The sequence below is a fragment of the Oryctolagus cuniculus genome, chromosome 13, assembly GCF_051225735.1.
Source record: "Oryctolagus cuniculus isolate XC-2025 breed Fujian yellow rabbit chromosome 13, ASM5122573v1, whole genome shotgun sequence".
Taxonomy (NCBI): domain Eukaryota; kingdom Metazoa; phylum Chordata; class Mammalia; order Lagomorpha; family Leporidae; genus Oryctolagus; species Oryctolagus cuniculus.
The window spans coordinates 591,181-608,269 of record NC_142879.1 but is presented as its reverse complement, the minus strand read 5'-3'; the positions used below and the strand labels follow the sequence as shown (position 1 = coordinate 608,269).

General features: G+C 64.3%; 1 protein-coding gene across 13 annotated transcripts in view; it reads right to left on the bottom strand.

Moving 5' to 3' along the window:
• Window positions 1-739: 739 nt before the first annotated feature.
• CACNA1E (calcium voltage-gated channel subunit alpha1 E) overlaps window positions 740-17,089 on the bottom strand; it is a 385,669-nt gene continuing 369,319 nt past the window's right edge. For 6 of the 13 annotated variants that reach the window (XM_089311234.1, XM_089311233.1, XM_089311227.1 and 3 more), the window contains 13 exons: window positions 16,859-16,950; window positions 16,297-16,462; window positions 14,460-14,587; window positions 11,378-11,474; window positions 9,630-9,735; window positions 9,052-9,159; window positions 8,686-8,786; window positions 8,466-8,572; window positions 6,103-6,214; window positions 4,502-4,630; window positions 3,823-4,003; window positions 3,002-3,192; window positions 1,827-2,509 (listed from right to left, as the gene is read on the bottom strand). In XM_089311234.1, the coding sequence (XP_089167360.1) occupies window positions 1,970-2,509; window positions 3,002-3,192; window positions 3,823-4,003; window positions 4,502-4,630; window positions 6,103-6,214; window positions 8,466-8,572; window positions 8,686-8,786; window positions 9,052-9,159; window positions 9,630-9,735; window positions 11,378-11,474; window positions 14,460-14,587; window positions 16,297-16,462; window positions 16,859-16,950 (2,058 nt within the window). In that variant the 3' untranslated portion in view covers window positions 1,827-1,969. 13 annotated transcript variants of the gene reach the window in all.

Here is a 17,089-nt window from a genome sequence, read left to right as displayed (position 1 = left end):
CAAAGGCGGGGAGACGCTGGTTTCCCTGGCAGTCTCTGGCCATGTTGGGGGAGAGAAACTCTTAACCTGGGAGGGGAATGCTGCCCCCGTTCACCTGCAGCTGGGGACATGAGTAGCCCCCCCACTCCTACCCCAACCAGGGCAGCTGGCCGGGCCCACAGCCTCCCCATTCCCTGCCCTAAGTCTGGGACGTCTGGCCCTTCCAGCCCTTGCTGTTCTGAGACGGTGAGCGGGGACCTTAGCCGGGGACTGGGTGTGAGTCAGCAACCTCAGAGGGGCCCAGTGTGCCTTTCACACACGTGTCCAGACAGAAACTCTGGAAGCTCCGGACCTAATGGCCAGGAGGACGTGGCAGCCAGGGTGGATGGAGCAGAGGACCAGGTGGTGCCCAAGGAGGCCCTGGCCAGCTGTGGGATCACAGCTACACAGGGGCAGTGCAGGCAGGAAAGAGGAGTGGACTTCTTGGGCAGGGAGCTACGGAGGCCCTGGTCCCAGGCAGAGCCAGGTGCTACCAGGGGCTCTGTCCAGGTGTTCCGGAGCTCGCGTGGCTGTGTGCAGGCAGCTCCAGAACCACCTCTGGCTACTGCCACACCAGCCCGTGTCGTGTCTCCTGCTATGGGGAGGGGCTGCGTTTTCCCCAGACCCCTCCTCACTGTGCACACCAGGGAGAACTGACGCCTGGCAGACAGTGAGGCCCAGCTGGCCCAGGCACCACCTGCTGTGATGAGAAGCCGGGGCGGGGTGGGGGGTCTCAGGAGAAACCTCGCTGTGGCTGCTTTGGTTTGGGGCTGACCGTGGGTCATGAGGTTCCAGCCACATGCGGCAGGGAGGGTGAGACGGTAGCCATTGTTTCTCCAGCCACGCGGCTGGGCCTGCCTTCTGGTCAGCTGGGAGGGAACACAGCTTCAGAAGGGGGAACAGCTGGGCTGCTCCCCTGCAGGGGCCCTGGAGGATGGAGCTTTCTGGGTCCTCAGAGCCTCCCCGCTCGGAGGATCCAGGCAGGAAGGACGCCCTGCCCACACCCGAGGATCTGGGGGGATCTGGGTTCCGCCTGATGGCTTCTCGCTTCCTCGCCACCTCTGCCTGGCTTAGGAGAGGCCTAGATCTCACCACAGCAGGGCAGGAGGCGCACAGGGCCTGCACTGCTCAGAGGAGCCAGGTCCAGGTGCTGGCCCAGGCTGCCTCCACCCCAGTGTCCTCCGTGACCACCACCTGAGCCATCCCAGCTTCTTCTGCCTCTGCAGCGGGTGTGGGTCCTGCCCTCCTGGGGCAACAGCAGGGAATTGGCTCAGCACCCCCAAACTGCAGCGTGGGGTGACCTTGAGGCAGGAGGTGGCCCCGTCACATGGACACTACCCCAATCTCTCAGGGCCCCCTGGCCAATGCCTGGAGCAGCTCAGGGTGACAGGGAGTCACAGGTACCACCTGCATCACCTGCACCAGAGCCGCAGTACCGTGGTGGCCCCTGCCCAGCTCCACCTGTGCTGTCCCTGCCACAGTGGGGCAGCGGGCTATGGCTTTTCTCACCAGACCAGCCTCTCCGCCCTGGCATCCAGCGCCTGTCTCGGCAAGGCCAGCCACAGCCCTGGTGCGGGTGCAGGAGGACACCTTCCTCCTGCGGTCCCCACTGCTGCCTGGGGCAGCACACGCAGACTCGGGCCAGCCAGCTCCCTCCACTGCTCTTAGGAGAGCGGGAAGGGCCGAGGGGAAGCCGCCAGACCCTCCCTTCCCCTGGGAATAAGCCCCCGTGTCCCTGCACCTCTCTCCGCAGCAAAGAGACAGCCACCGCTGCCTTGCGAGGGGAACTGGAGCTCCAGGCTGAGCCTGGCTCCCCTGCACCCTCCTGCGTCCCAGCTCCGCAGCCTGTGTCCTGCTCCCCCTCCTCCTCCCCCCCGGGCCGCACTGGCTTCCCAATGCAGCTTGGTTTTCTCCGAGTGAGGCAGGAGCATGCATCGGAGGGGAGCGGCCTCTAGCACTTGTCCTCCTCAGTGTCACTCAGCAGGTCGCCCACAGCGCCACACAGGGCGCCCGCCCCGGGCCCCCCACGCCGGCGCCGCCGATAGTGCCCATTGGGCATCTGCCAGCTGTGCCGCAGGGGCGGGGCTGAGCCGATGGTGTTGGAGCGGCCGAGGCTGGTGGCCACTGCTGCCTCGAAGGTGAGCGTCTCCTCCTCGCCGCAGTCCGAGGCGTGGGAGTCCTCGTGCAGCGCCAGGTAGGGCTCCGAGATGTAGCGCTGGGGGGAGGCATGGGAGCCCTGGGCGCGGCGCGGGGAGTCAGAGGACTCAGGGAGGCCGACCTGGGCGCTCTCCAGGGCCGGGGAGGCCAGCAGGGAGCCCCCCTGGCTCCCGTCGGCTGGTGGAGAGAAGTTGCTGGGCTGCTGCTTCAGGGAACTGTAGGAGAGGAGTGGCCGTGGCTTCGGCGGGACAGGCGGCAGCTGCCGGCGGCTGTGTCTGGGGGTGCTGGTGTCCGAGACGGAGGGAATGGAGCTCTCGCTCAGGGAACCCGTGCCCTGCACAGGACAGAGGTGGCCGTTAGATGGAGGGCGCTGGACCCCGGCTCTACTCACGCAGAGGGCAGGGCAGTGCCGCGGGCCAGCACACCACGGCTCTGTGGGGGTGGAGCAGCTGTGGCCTTTAGGGGCGGCTCAGGGGCTGGGGAACTTGGCCTCTACCCTCCTGGGGCGGTGGCTCCAGTCAGTTCCGCTGGATGTGAAACGCCCCCTTCCCGTCTGCCCCATCTCAGCCCCAGGCCTCCCCACTGCTCATTTCGGCTGAGGGGGTCTCTGGACTCGGAGGCCCCCGACGGGGCCAGGGAGCCCTTCTGGCTAAAGGGCCGCCCTCGCCCCAACTCCCGCAAAGAGCTCTGTGCCTCTGGGTGGGGAGGCGGCCGGGAGGGGGCTCCAGACCCTTTCCAGGGCCTTTCTTGGGGGACCTGGTTTTCTTTTGGATCACCTGGGGTGCCGCAGGCCCACTCCTGTACCTGCTGCCCTGCCCACGCTCACCTGTCTGCTGGGGCTCTGTGACCGGCCCTCGCTGGGGGACCTGGATGGATGGCGCTCTGGGGAGTCCCAGTCCGCCTGGGCTCCTCGTTCCTCAGAACTGCAGCGGGACACGTCGGCGGACAGAAGATGTTCCCGCTCCTTTGACCGCCCCCGCTCTCTGCCCCCAGAACGGTGGGTGTCAGACTTGTGACCTGGGAGACACAGCAGCCGCTGGTTACGGTCAGCCCGTGTCAGGTGCCAGCTGGGGAACGGGACCTGCTGTGCACTGCGTGTTTATGTCCCCTGTGTAGACACTGATCCCTGATCCCCAGTGTGGTGGAGGTAGCTGGTCATGAGGGTGGTGCCTGTGCTGTGGACACGTGGGAGCAGCCGGGGCAGCGCTGTGTGCACGTGGAAACAGACCGTGTCCCAGCCCCCGGAGCCGTGAGGCGTGCAGGGTAAGGCTGAGGAACCCTGGCTCCCTGGGCCTTGTCCCCCACCGCGAGCCTGAGGCTCAGCTGCTTCTGGTGAGTCTTCCAGCGGTGTGGCCGGGGAGTCCATGACCTGTATGTGGGGTCACTTGGGGGGAGATGGGGCACCCCCTGCACGGCAGGCGCGCACTGCCTTTTCCAGGCTGGTGCCTCTGGCAGGAGGCGGCTGGAGGCCTGCATTGTGGGGGGTGGGGGGGAGGCTCTGGGTTCTGTGCTCCGAGGATGGGCCTGTGGCAGCCTCCTGGTGGCCTTTGAGGGCTTTGGGCTGCTCTGGGATGGGGCCGACCCGGAACCCGGGGTGTGGGTATCCACCGTCCCCATCTTTATGTGCTCCTGCCATGGCCGCCTCACCCGAGTCCGAGTTGAGGCGGTGCGCCGACAGCCGCAGAGACGAGTGGTAGCTGCGGCGCCGGGACTTGTAGGTGTTGTCGCTGCTCCTCTCCATGGAGAACTCCTCGAGCCAGGAGGAGCTGGAGCGCTTATCCCGGATGGTGGAGAAGGAGCGTCTCATCGAGCCCGGGTCTGTCACCACCTGGGAGCGAGGTCTGCGTCAGCCACTGAGGGCGGCGAGCCGTGACCTCCTGGGAGTCGGCCACACGTGGACCGGAGCCACCTGCCCCGGGGGCTGGGACCCGCGAGGGCGGCAGCAGGGCCGGAGCCTGGTGGCACCTACAGTTCTGGCGCCTCTTTCCAACGCCCACCCTTGCCTGCCTCCTCAACCAGCATTTTGGTTTTTACCACAGATGTTCAAACAGCCACAGAAACTTCTTGTCTCTGTCAAAACCTGATGTGAGACTGACAGACAGAAACAAGAAGCCAGGAAACAGACGACGAAACAAGGCGTGGCCTGCACTGCTGGGACAGACGGTGACAGAGCTGTGTGGCGGCACAGGTGCTGGGGGAAGCCTGGCCCATGCCCCAGGCCAGGAGGCCAGGGGCCGCTCTCCCATACCAGGCCCAGCGCCCCTGCTGCCGACAGGAGGGGCAGGGGCGAGTTGAGGCCCCTGGGACGCCACGGGAGCAGGGTTACCTGGGGGTCCACAGTCAGACGCGGCATGGAGGAGGCCCTCCCAGCTCCCGCATGCTCCTGGGTGTCCGGAGGAAGGCGGGTGCCACGGTTAGCAGACTGCACGGTTTCTAACGCACTAACCTCTGGCTCCTGAAACAGACACAGCCACGCTCGGGGGACGGCCTCTCGCCTCCCGTGGGCTCCGCGGCTCTCAGGATGTGCATGTGAGCAGTCTTGAGAAATGTGGCACAAGCCCCTCATACCTCTGGGTGCCCCACATTAGAAAAGGGAAATCTCTCTTTAGCCTCATATATCCAAATGTTATACAACCTGTGATAACCAATAAAAAAATTTAAGGAGAGGTTTTCTATTTACTTGGATAAATCACACATGGCTGATGGCTGTGGTACTGGGCTGGAGCCACTCCAAGTGTGAGAAGGCCGGACAGGAGAGCTCTGTGGCCATCAGTGTGCTGTGTGCAGAGCCTGTGTCCCTGCATCAGGGGCAGAGCTGCCTTGGGCACTGCTCAGGGGAACGGCAGACATGGTGACGACACTGCCGGGCACAGGTGTCAGAGGTGGGGCGAGACACTCCACGTACACAAGTCCCCACTCATGGGGCGACACCTGCTGAGTCACAGACACGGGAACCGACAACGAGATGGACACACAGCCACACAGCTCTGGCGCAGTGACAATGACACCAACGAGCAAGTGTTCCCGCCACACACGTTGTCCACCAGCAGCTGCGAGACACCCAGCGCGCTCTTAAGAATCAAAGGTCTGTAGTGATGGCACCCTGGCCTTGGTGTGGGGTCCAGGGAGCTACCCCGAATCCCTACCTGCGTGGCGGTCGCCCCCTCACCTGGGAGTGCGCACCCCAGGGACACCTGTTCCCGCACATCACTGTAGCCCCTCCCACAGCAGCCCCCAGGGCCGCGGCTGAACCTTGAAGCCTGCAGGCCTGCCTCCACGTGAGCCACGACTCGCAGGTTCCCACCACGGAGGACCTGAGCCAGCAGCAGCGGCCAGTGCAATGCGCCAGCTCTGTGCCGGCTCTGTGAGAAGCCCGTGCGCCATGCTGTGCCGGGAGTCACATCTCGGCTCCAAGCCTGAACGCCACCCTGCGCCGGGAGGCACATCGGCTCTGTGAGAAGCCCGCGCGCCTCGCTGCGCCGGGAGGCACATCGGCTCTGTGAGAAGCCCGCGCGCCTCGCTGCACCGGGAGGCACATCGGCTCTGTGAGAAGCCCGCGCGCCTCGCTGCCTTCTCTCCTGCAGGCTTTACTTGCTCTTCCTGAGGTAAGGTCTCGGGCTCAGAAGGTGGCTGTGGGGCCTCGGGAACCGTTTGACCTTGGAGAAGGGTGGCCGTGAGGCTCCCCAGAGGGCAGCTCTCCAGTCACTCTTGCTCGTGACCATGGCTTTGAGAGGTGGCCACTGGCAGCGGCCATGCCATTACATGGAGCCAGAACCCCAAGGGTTCACCCGGAAGCTCCCTTTGCGGCCTGCCCAGGGGCACAGACCAGGAGGACGTGGCCTGAGGCAGGGAGGGGCCCCAGCAGGGGCCAGGAGAGAGCTTTCCTGACTGCCTGTGGCTGAGAGGAGGGGCTTCGAGATCATTCACCAGAGATCGCTGCTCCTGGAACTGCCCGTCGTCGTCTGCCGGGTCCATGCAGGTCAGCTGGAAGATCTGTGGGGAGAGCGGGCTCATCGCAGGGCATCCACTCCGGCCACCCCTGAAAGCCAAGTTGAAGTGGGGGTGAGTGACAGCCCCGGGCTCCCTGTAAGCCCCCCCCCCCCCCCGACAGCTTTTTTAAGAAACAAGGGAATGCAGAGCTGCTGTCTCTCGCCTGCACCTGATACCATTCATGTCTCTGCAGCAAGAGCACCCTGTCAGCGGAGCCCTGCGAGAGACCAGCGCCAGACAGAGCCTGGTCCCGCTCAGCACCCCCGGCAGGGCACAGCAAAGTGGTACAGTCTAAACCGTGTTTTCCCACAAACTCCCACCTCAGTGACATCCCCCGTCAGCCCAACAATTCAGTCCCACTTGGTTTGCTGAACATTTATGGAGGACTGCCCACAACTGTGGGCCCAGCAGATAGCTCAGAGAGGTGCCAAGGAGAGGCAGACCCTGGGCTGGTGGCAGCTCCCATCCCAGGGGACCCACTTGAGGCTGTTCCCTGGGCGCATCCACTGCCACCCGCACAGTGGCTGTGACCCCTAAGCCTGCTCCAGAATGCAGCGTGGGCTTCTGGGCTGGGGGCACGGGGGTCAGGGCTGAGGCTGGCGGTGTGGCGGGGGAAAGGGGGAAGCTGGCCTGCAGTTGGGTCTCCTGCAGACGACTCTGTACCCAGCAGGAAGCTGGAGGCATGAGCGGACGGCCCGCGCCTTAGAAGCTGCTGGCAGCAGGTGCCCTGTGTCGATTCACACAGCGGGGAGATGTGAGGCTAGCAGAGACCACCTGGTTGCCAGGGAGGCCAGCACTGGCTCCCCACAGCCAACAGCCACAGTGCCTGCTCAGGGGTCAGCCTCGTTCCTGGTGCACCCACTTGTGGGCTTGAGGAGCCCCTGAGTCGTACACCTCGAACCCAGGCAACTGCCCTGCTTCAGAAACCTTGCTGGGCCTCTCGCCATCTTCAGGCTGAAGTCCAGAACCCTGAATGAGCTGGTGCCACCCCCAGGCCCCTTCTGGCCTCGAGGCTCAGACACGGGTGCCCCCCGGTTCAGGGTGTCTGCCTGCATTGCCTGGGAATGCAAGGGCAGGGGAGGGATTTCAGGATGAACAGCACCTCCTTAGGAACCTCTGGTTTCTGCCTCCGCTGTGCTCTCTGGGCCAGTGTTCCCAGAACTGCAGCTGACACACTGAAGAGCTGTCTTTCCCCGCTCTGCACGCTGGCCCAGAGCACCCTCCATCTCCCTGGGGCTGGCCTGGACGCGGTGGCCTGCAGTCAGCCTGTTCCTCCAGCGCCCGTTTCAGGCTCAGTCCGGAAAGGCAAAGGTCACCTCCGATTCCTCCGTCGCTGCCGTCCTTACAGCACCACGCCTGCCCCTCCGCCTCTGTCCCAGCACAGGTCTGCCCACGTGCCCGAGGCACAGGACTTGTCTCTTGCCCTACTCTGGTCAGCTCGCCTCCCCGAGGAGGCCCCCCAGTTCTGGCCTGGGGGAGGGGCTGCCCCTGCACGTGCCCCCCGCCCCCCTGCGCCCGAGCCAGAACTCGGGGAAAACTTGGGGTGGATGAAGTCAGAGTGACCCCGTGGTGGGCGGCCTGCACAGCAGACTGCGGAAGGTGGCACGGGTGTGGGTGGAGAGGAAGCGGTCCCCCTCTCTTCAACAAGGACCCGTGAGAAGGGCATGAGCCTGTCCTGTGAGCTCAGCCAGTGGAGGCCCACAGCCTCGGCCCCCCGCTCATGGAGCAGCTCCCCACAATTGCCTGAGCTGTGCCAGGTGGCGACACTGGTTCCCCCAAGAACTCAGAGCACCAAGCCACCTCAAAGATCCACACGCCCTGGGGGGTGGGGGGTGACACAGGCCCTCAGGGGCCGGGCTGGCAGGGAGGTAACGTCGTGTGAGAAGCAGACGCTGGGGCCAGGCTGGGGCTTGGCTCTGCTGTGTTATTTTTTTGAACCTAAAACCCCTTTTCTCATCAGGATAACTCAATGCAGTAGAGACACAGGGTCAGAAACAACAGATCCCAGTTTCGCCACCATAACCACACGGCTTCCGGCAGTATGTACATACGAGCTCTCAGTTGCATCTCGGGACATCAGTGCACGCGCCAGGGTGAGCTGGTGACAAGGGGCAGGTGGAGGGCGACGGCCTCCTTGCGACAGCACGGCGCTGCAGCCCCCTCCACCTCCCCTTCACGGGGCTCCTGCTCTTTGCAGCGGCCACCTGGACACACCTGTTTGCTTTTCTCAGACCCCTGCTGGACAGCCACCCCGGGGACACTCCGCCCGCCACACGGGTGAGGAGTCTGGCTCTACTCACAGGCCTGCAGGGGGGCCCTGCGGGAGGCAGGGCAGGGCCTTGGCGTTGGCGATGATTTCCTGGGGCAGAGAGGAGGGCTCCATGCGCTGGAACATGGGTGCGTTTTTCTGTGTGAAAGGGAACAAAGGGAGCCGTGACTTGGTGGGACCCACAGGCAGAACTCAGCGCACGACTGACACCGTGTCAGGTGCCAGCCCTTGGTCTGGCCCCGGCCCCTCACCTGCTCCTCCAGCTGCCGCCTCTGCTTCTTCACCTTGCTCTGTTTGTAATAGTCCATGATCATCATCGCCGCGTAGATTTTGCCCACAGTCAGGTCAGAGGCTAAAAGCAGACATGTAGGGTGGTGCTACATTAAGGGCTGGCAGCTGGCAGGCTCTCGTGTGCCCGGCTCTGAAGACAGCGCAGGCCTAAGCCCAGGGCGGCAGCGCCAGTGAGCATCGCCTGCTCCCCGTGCAGACTCCCGTGTCCGAGCACCCACCACCTGTCTTGTGAGTTTGCAGGGGGTGTGGTGCCCCTCCCCACACGGCCCCATCCTAAAACTGCCACCATTAACCTCCGGCTCTCCCTTGGCGTGCTGGGCCCCCACCTTTGGGCATGGGCACCAGCAGGTCCAGCATCTTCTGGGACAGGTGGGGCCAGATGGCCAGGGTCTCCTTCTGCAGCTCTGAGTCCAGCTGTTGCCGGTCTGCACCCCCTGCGGTCACAAGGGCAGTGTGTCAGAGGCGGGGAACTCGGGCCACAGCAGGGGGCACGGCACCTGTGGGAGGGGTTCTCGGCACCAGGGGCTGTGCAGGCCCGGCTGGGGTCTTTCTGCCCAAGGAAGCAGAACACGGCGGTGACAGCTCAGTGCTTCTCACGGAGGCCACAGTGGCTTCCTTGCTGGTCTCACAGGTCAGAGAAGGAACGCAGTGGGCTGGCGTGAGCCATCCTGCTGGCTGGATTTTAAGGGGACACTGGTCAGGTCCCCCAAGGAGACACCCAGGATGGAGGAGAGTGGCCACGTGAGGACAGGAGGCCTGGTGCCCGTGTGGGTGTTGGCACAGCATGCACTCCCTGCGGACGAGGCCAGGCCCCTAACGCCTGGTTTCCGGGTCACGGCACCGTGGAGTCCTCGGGGGCAGCGGTCAGGGTGAGCCGCTCTGCAGCCCCCAGGCCCCTGCTTACCTTTGGCAATCTTGATGTCCAGGGCTGTGCGGATCAGGGCCATGAGCGTGGATGTGAAGTGGACCGTCATGTCCTCAGCCACCGGCATGTTCATCAGCACCAACCTCTGCGAGAGAAGAAACAGCAGCAAACAGCAGCGAGAGCAGCTCGGTGAGGCGGGAGGGAAGGCGCGGCCCCACGCAGACACAAGGGGTGAGGATCCCGTCCCTCTCCTCTCCCGCATGTTCCTGAAGCCACTTCTCAGGGGAGGGAGCCAGCTCTGGGAGGTGGCTCCAGCCCCTGTCTCCGGTGCTTCCACAGCCTGACAGCAGCTGGAAGGCGGCCGGGGACGGGCTTGGCTCATCTGACGCGAGGGAGGCGTCCTAGTGGCCCCTTTTGAGCCTTGCAGATGTAGGATTTGCCAGCCCAGACCGAGCATGCATGGTCCTGGGAAGAGGCAGAGCGGGGAGGGCGGGAGGGGTGCACACAGGCTCGGGGGTGGGGAGGGCAGGAGAGCGCGAGGGCCCAGGCAGCAGCAGGTGGGCAGGCCCTGTCCCCTCGCCCACGGGGAGGTCTGACTGAAATGGCCAAGTCCACGGCCTAGAGAGCAGTGGCTTTGGCAGTTCCTGACTCCCTTCAACCTCTGCTACTCTCCTTCCTCAGTGAGTTTCCTCCCAAAAGGCCAAGAACTTGGGGCCGCGTCCCAGGGCCTGGGACCTGTGGATGTGGCTGCCGTGGACAAGGGGATGGCAGCCCTGCATGGAGCCGCATGCTGGGGCGGGCGAGGGTCCCTGGTGTCACGTCCCAGAGAGGTGCTCCCTGGAGCCCTGCGGGAGAGCCCCCCGGCCAGTGTGCCTCTAGGACATCTGTGTGGGTGCAGGAGGCTCCCTGTGTGGCACAGGGTCCTCTCTGCCTTCCTCAAGCTCCTCCAGAGGGGTCCCGGGACTGTGCTGTGTGCCTAGACCCTGAGGGGCTGCCATGTTCTCCAGGGGGGTCCCGGGACTGTGCTGTGTGCCTAAACCCTGAGGGGCTGCCATGTTCTCCAGGGGGGTCCCGGGACTGTGCTGTGTGCCTAAACCCTGAGGGGCTGCCATGTTCTCCAGGGGGGTCCCGGGACTGTGCTGTGTGCCTAGACCCTGAGGGACTGCCATGTTCTCCAGGGGGGTCCCGGGACTGTGCTGTGTGCCTAAACCCTGAGGGGCTGCCATGTTCTCCAGGGGGGTCCCGGGACTGTGCTGTGTGCCTAGACCCTGAGGGGCTGCTGCTGCTGCTTGGTGCAGCTCTACAGCATCTGCAGGGTGTGGAGCACACCTCAGCCCTGGCTGACAGCACCTGAGGGCGGTGGGGGGCCAGGCACACTCCCTGCTGAGTCAGCTCCTGTGCCTCAGGGCTCAGGGCTCTCAGAGCAAGGGCAGGCGGGCTGCAGGGGGAGGGAGCTGCACTCCTCAGCCGCCCTGGGATCCAACTGCTCCTCCTCCCCCTACAGATGTGTGCTGGTGCCACGCTCAGCCGCAGGATCCTTTCCCTGAGCTCTGCGAGCTGTGCTGCTACGGGCAGACGTTCCGCTCCCCCCAGAGGAAATGCACCTTCCACGCAGGCCACAGCTGTGGACGCAGCTGCACAGGAGGCCTGTGCTTCCTGCAGCCGGCCTCAGCAGTGCTGGGCTCCTGCCTCTGGGGGTCTCCTCCTCCCCTCCCCCGCCCGCCCTGGCCCAGCACTGCCCCTGTCCTGCGGGCTCCAGCCAGAGAGGAAGGAAGGGGGTGCTCTACCTTATATGCCACTTTGGAGGGGCATCTCTTGCCGAGGCCTAGCGGCGGCGACATGAGAGTCAGCATTTCGTACATCTCAGTGTAATGGATGCGGCCACTGCGTGGGCAGGGGTGGGGCGGGATGGGGCGGGAGGTGGGGGGATGCAGAGGGAGAGGAGAGCATTCCCAGAGCAGAACAGAACAAACGAGATATACAGAAAACAGGAGGAGAGAAGAAACAAGACGGACAAACGGGAGAAGAACAGGAGACCTGTTATTCAGGCAGGCTGGAGGTGGCTGGTCCTGGTGCGGTTTATAGCTCGCCCCGCCCCGCAGACCCGGGAGCAGGCAGAAGCCTCACTGCTCCCCCACTGGCACCACCCCAGCGCCCCACCACCCACACAGTGCCAGCTGTTTCCCATCCCCAGGGCCGTGGGCGAGCGGTATAAACCGGATAGACGGCACTCCCAGGGGTGGGCCTCCCCTGGGGGAGCGCTGTGTATCCCCGCGGGGGTGTGTGCGGCAGGAGGCGGCGGCTCGAGGTGGAGGTGGCGGGTGGTGGTCAGTCAGGGGCGGCTGTGGCTTCCACCTGGCTCTGAGGATGAGAGCGCTCTCCCCAGAGGCCCCAGGGCCGACATGCTGGGCGGGGGAGATGGCCAGGAGGAGCGGGGCGCCGGCGTGCCATGCTGCCCCAGCGCCCGCATGCGGCTGCAGCTCCCCCGAGGTGAGTTTAAAGAGTTTCAGCAGCGGCCCCCAGGGCAGATCTGCACCTGGTAGGCTCGGCCTGAGACGGGGCTCCTGCAGAGACACAGGGCAGCGGGAAGTCCCCAAGGGGCACCCTAGATTGCACCGAGAGATCGGCCCCAGATCTGCGCCTCTGGCTGCTGGCCCCTCTCGCCTCCTGTTGACCCACAGCTTTCCTAAGCAGCTGGGAGGGTGCAGAGCCTGGAGCCACACCTGGAGGTGCCAGGAGGGCCAGGCCGGCGCCTGGCAGCCACCGCAGGCGTCCCTGGCCCAGCGAGGGAGGAGGGCGCGTGCGGCTACGTCAGGCCCACCTTCCCTGTACCCCCTCCCCCAAACAAGGGCCTTTCTCCCTGACCTAACAGCTGTTGGTTTGGGGGAGGCTTTGGGCCTCTTTAAACTCAAAGGAAAGCAACATGAGGGTTCCCTCATGTGCACAGCGTGGTGAGCAGAGGATGGAAGAGGGTTGGGGGCCGCGCCCCCCGCAGTCGTGGCCGGGGACCGGGAGGCAAACCTTGCAAGCCACCCTGTAGGGGCAGTTCTCTCCCAGGCCCAGAGGCGGCGAGATCGCCCGCACTAATTTGTACATATCCTTATACGGGAGCCTGCCGCTGCAAAGGAAGCACAGGGATTAATCAGGACCCTCCGAGAGGGTGGCCACGACCCCAGCATCGCCACCGCCAGGACGGCCGCAGGAGGCAGGGGAAAGCCAGACCCGGACAGGCTGAGAGCCACCGCCTCGCCGGAGCACACGGCCCAGCCAGTGCCGAAGGAGCCGACTGCTGAGGTCCCTGCAACGGGCAGCGGGAGCCCTGCCAGCTCCTCTTCCCAGGCAGGGGCAGTGGGAGGCCAGCATCTTTCTGCTGACAGTGAAAGGCAAACCTCCTGCCAGGTTAGGGAGCGAGCAGTGGGGGGGCTCTGCTGGACACCTGCCGGAACCTTGTTCAGAGAGTGGCCCGGGAGGGAGCCATGGACACTGCCCCAGACTCAGCCAGGGCTCCAGGACAAGGCGGCCTCTCCTGCAAACCTGCCAGAGGGCTCTGGCTCCCAGAGTAACAGGTCACCAAGGACTTGCTGTCAACAGCCCAACCATGTTCCCACGGTCTCCACTGAAATGGCCAGCTCATGAGCTCTGTGCCAGGCGGTGCTACACCCAGGGCCACCCTTCCCGGCTCCGAGAGCTGTGAGAGGAGGCAATGTAACCATGCGTGCTTTATTATGCTTCCTGCGTGCACCTATCCTGGCAACGCTGGTTCTGTTCTGCTGGTCCTGGCTGACCCCTCTTTTGAAGACACCAAGCCCACCATGACCAGCAGGGGTCGCTCTGTGACCTGCATGGCAGGCAGCAGCCAATACTCTCCTGGTCTCTTCTCTCAGGATCAGTCCTCCGGGGAAGAGGGGAGGCACCAGCACCCAGGTGAGGCCCAGGGACGTGCGTGTTCTCTCAGGTGACTCCAGAGCCCCGTCCTGGGTTCCGATGGCCTGGCCAGACACAGTCGTCGGTCCCTGACTCAAGTTGCATTTCCACTTGGTCAACTACAGCAACAGTCCCACGGTGCCTTGGTGTGTGTGCCCTCACACCTGCGAGGGCCGAGAGCCGCCTGGGACCCTGGGGACTCCTCGGCTCAGGCCCTGTGTGACCCAAGTCCTAGCTTCCCAGGGAGGCCATGTGGGGGAGGGCTCCAGGGGGCGCAATCTGCCTGTCCTGGAGAGGTAGTGGCATTTCTTGTGTTTTCTGAGGGGACCAGAGTGGGTAGGTTGATGAGCACCTGTAGCCCCCTCACCCTGTCATTGTTCAGACAGTGACACTCTTGAGAGTGAGATGCTTTGGTGGTGTTTCACCCTGAGGGCCACACCACCCGGCACACGTGGTCACCACTTCCTTGTGTGACCGTGGCTGCAGATGGTGCACACGCCGAGTCTCTGAGCTAGCCCTGCCTAATGCCTCCGAGGTGCCACACCCCAGGAGCACTGGGCAGGAAAGGGGTCCCTGCACATGGCTCTGAGGGAAGGGCTGGGAGAGCAGCCGGTTTCTAGGGTGCACCTCAGACTAGGACACACCTCAGAGTTCCCTCCAGCGTCCCTGTGGCGTGGATGGAGAGGAACCCGAGAAAGTCCCAGCCTGAAAAGCCCTCACCAGAGTCCCCCAGCAAGGAAGAGAGGGGTCCTGGGCCACAGGGGTGGGGCGAGGCCTGTGGGGTGGGATCGGCATCGGAGAAGCCGGGGCTCCGGGGTTGGGCCAGAGGCCGATGGCCCGCAGGAAGCACCTCCCCTCCTGGAGCAGGCACACGTTTTGGCAGCTCTGATCCCAGCCTCTTCCCTGAGAACTCTGGGCCCCGGGGCAGCCGTGCGGCAGACATACCATGCGGCCCGGTCATACTCTGCCCAGACACGCACGAACTCGTCCAGGTGGTGCGGCCCCAGGATGGAGGAGTCCCGCGTCAGGTACTCAAAGTTGTCCATGATGACGGCTACGAACAGGTTGAGCATCTGGGGGTGAGGTAGGGGGCAGTGCTGAGTTCACAGGCAAACAGGCGCCAGGCAGACGAGAGCCCCCAGGTCGGTAAGGCCAGGGTCCCTGCTGAATGGGGACTTGGGGTCACTGTGCAGGCGTCACCGCCTCCCCTCTCTGTGTAGTCACGGAATCACCGTCCACTCAGACTCACAGGGCTTAGCTGGAGACACCCACACAGACACACCCAAAATGCTTTTCCAGGTTTCTACTTAATCTGGTCAGGTTGACCCCTAGAGTTAACCATCACCTGGTTTCAAGCTCCCTACTGGTCTGGATTGTTCTAGACCTGTGGCACAACCTAGCAGCCAGCACCCTGCCCCCACCAGGAAGCATGGGGCAGAGGGGCACTCCCTAGCTGCTCCGCAGGCCACGGCTGCCAGCTGGGCCTGCCTCCAGCCCTCCTCCACGTGCAGGGACCCAGTGTCCCTCCCGGGCGAGCCCACACGAGGGGGTTTCCATCGCCCCCGGGCGCGAGCCTCTGTCTCTGCGATGGGAGCCATGGAGAACACACTCCTTGGCATACTAACTCCAATGGAAGCTGTCCCCACCACCACTTGGCATCTGTGCCTCATGTGGTGCGTGTTCACACCTGGTTCCTGTCCTGGGTGCTCTCCCGCCTTCTGGAGGTGTCAGGCCACCACTGAGAGCCACACGTGTGCACGGAGCTCTGCAGTGGACACCGTGAGGGGCTGGCACAGCCAGGCCGTCCTGGGCCATCAGCCTGAAGAGCAGCACCCACCCATCCCCAGTCGTGGCATGGCTGCCTTGAGTTCTTTTATTTCCTCATGAAGAACTTAAACCACGCAAGGTAAAACCGAGGCCTCCATGCCGGTCTGTTTTGCACTGTCAGTGAGTGCCCCCACGACTGTGGTGACTGGGGATGGGCCTTGCTCAGCGCCAGCCTTTTCCTAGTCACTCAGTAAAAATGTGATGTTGGGAATGAATGAAGTTACAACTGCCAGCAGAGGTGTCCCGAGTTTCCCGTCAGCTGTCACATTACATGTCTCACCACAGAACTGGCACGCGTGTCAGCTCACGGTATACACGCCTGCCTCATCCAGTCATCTGTGCCCCTGTTCGATGGACTCCAACCAGGCAAGCGCCACCCCAGCTGAGGCTGATGCAATGGGGCAGTCCAGTCGCCAGCTGCTCCCTCCCCCCAAAAGCCAGAAAGCTGCGACGATTTGGCCCCTGGGACCACCCTGAAGAGGCAGCCACGTTTTCCTACACTGCCATGACGCTGGCCACTGAGCTGTACCACACTGTGGTCTGCTGTGCAGACGGGGCATCAGCAGCGAGGCTGAGCTGAGGGCACCTGGGTGGCCAGGATCATGCCTCACCTGTCTGTGCTGTCTGTGCCCTGTGTCACAGAGGGGAGCTTGGGATGCCGGCGTTGACTGGAGAAGGCACTTGGGCCTTCTGGCCTCCTCTCCGGGAGGCGGTCACACCCAGGGCACGCCTACATGTTCTCACCTTACACTCTTTTCACACACGGTTCAGAAGCCTCCCAGAGTTAAGGTCCCCTCAGCCCAACTCGTGACGCCCAGGGCACGAGAAAGCGTATTTCCCACGGGCCGTCCCGGATGGGCCCTGCCCAGCAGCAGCCGCGGCTAAGGCTGGAGGCAGCCACGGGCATCCCCTGTGCAGGGGCCTGGGTGGGGATGGCCACAGCCGGGTTACTCACCAGGAAGGAGCAGAAGAAGATGAAGGAGACAAAGTAGACGTAGGCGAGGTCAGTGCCGCAGCGCTCACTCTCCTGCTGGCCGGAGGGCGCGGTGGTGTCCGGCTCACAGCCCTTCTCCCCCAGGCACGACAGCATGATCTCCTGCCAGGCCTCCCCCGTGGCACTCCTGGGCCCCAGAGTGCCTGGTCAGTGGCAGCAGCAGGCCCACCCCTCTCTGCCCCACAGCTCCTGCCCGCACACGACCCCACCCTTTCCGAGTGCTGAGCATCCCCAGGGTCTGTCCTGGATTCTGCCACCACCCACGGCCAGTGGGGGGGGCCACTCCTGGACTCAGCAGCCTGGCCACAGGGCTGCGTCCACAGGCGACTGCCCTCGCCCACCGTGCCGCCCTCTGGAGCAGGCACTGGTGGGACTTTCCACGTCTCTGTCCCTGGGGCAGTGTCCCCTGCATGCAGAGGACACGGGACAGAGGAACAAAGGGAGTGGCAGGAGGGTCACGCAGGCCCTCCCCCACTCGGAAGGCTACAGTTCGGCCACCGCACAGCCGGCCCACAGCAGGTACCTGAAGAGCAACATGAGGGACCCGAAGAAACTGCGGAAGTTGTTGTGCCGGTTGATGTGGCTCTCTTCATCTAGTCTGATGTTTCCGAAGACCTTGGCAAGAAAACCACAGACGGCAGGGATGTCACGGGGCTGAGTGGGAGCTGGACACCACTGCGGGCTGCTGGAGCCCGTGCCTGCCTCCCGACAAGCCCAGGAGCTCAGCCCACTCTGCGGGAGCAGTCCCTGTCCC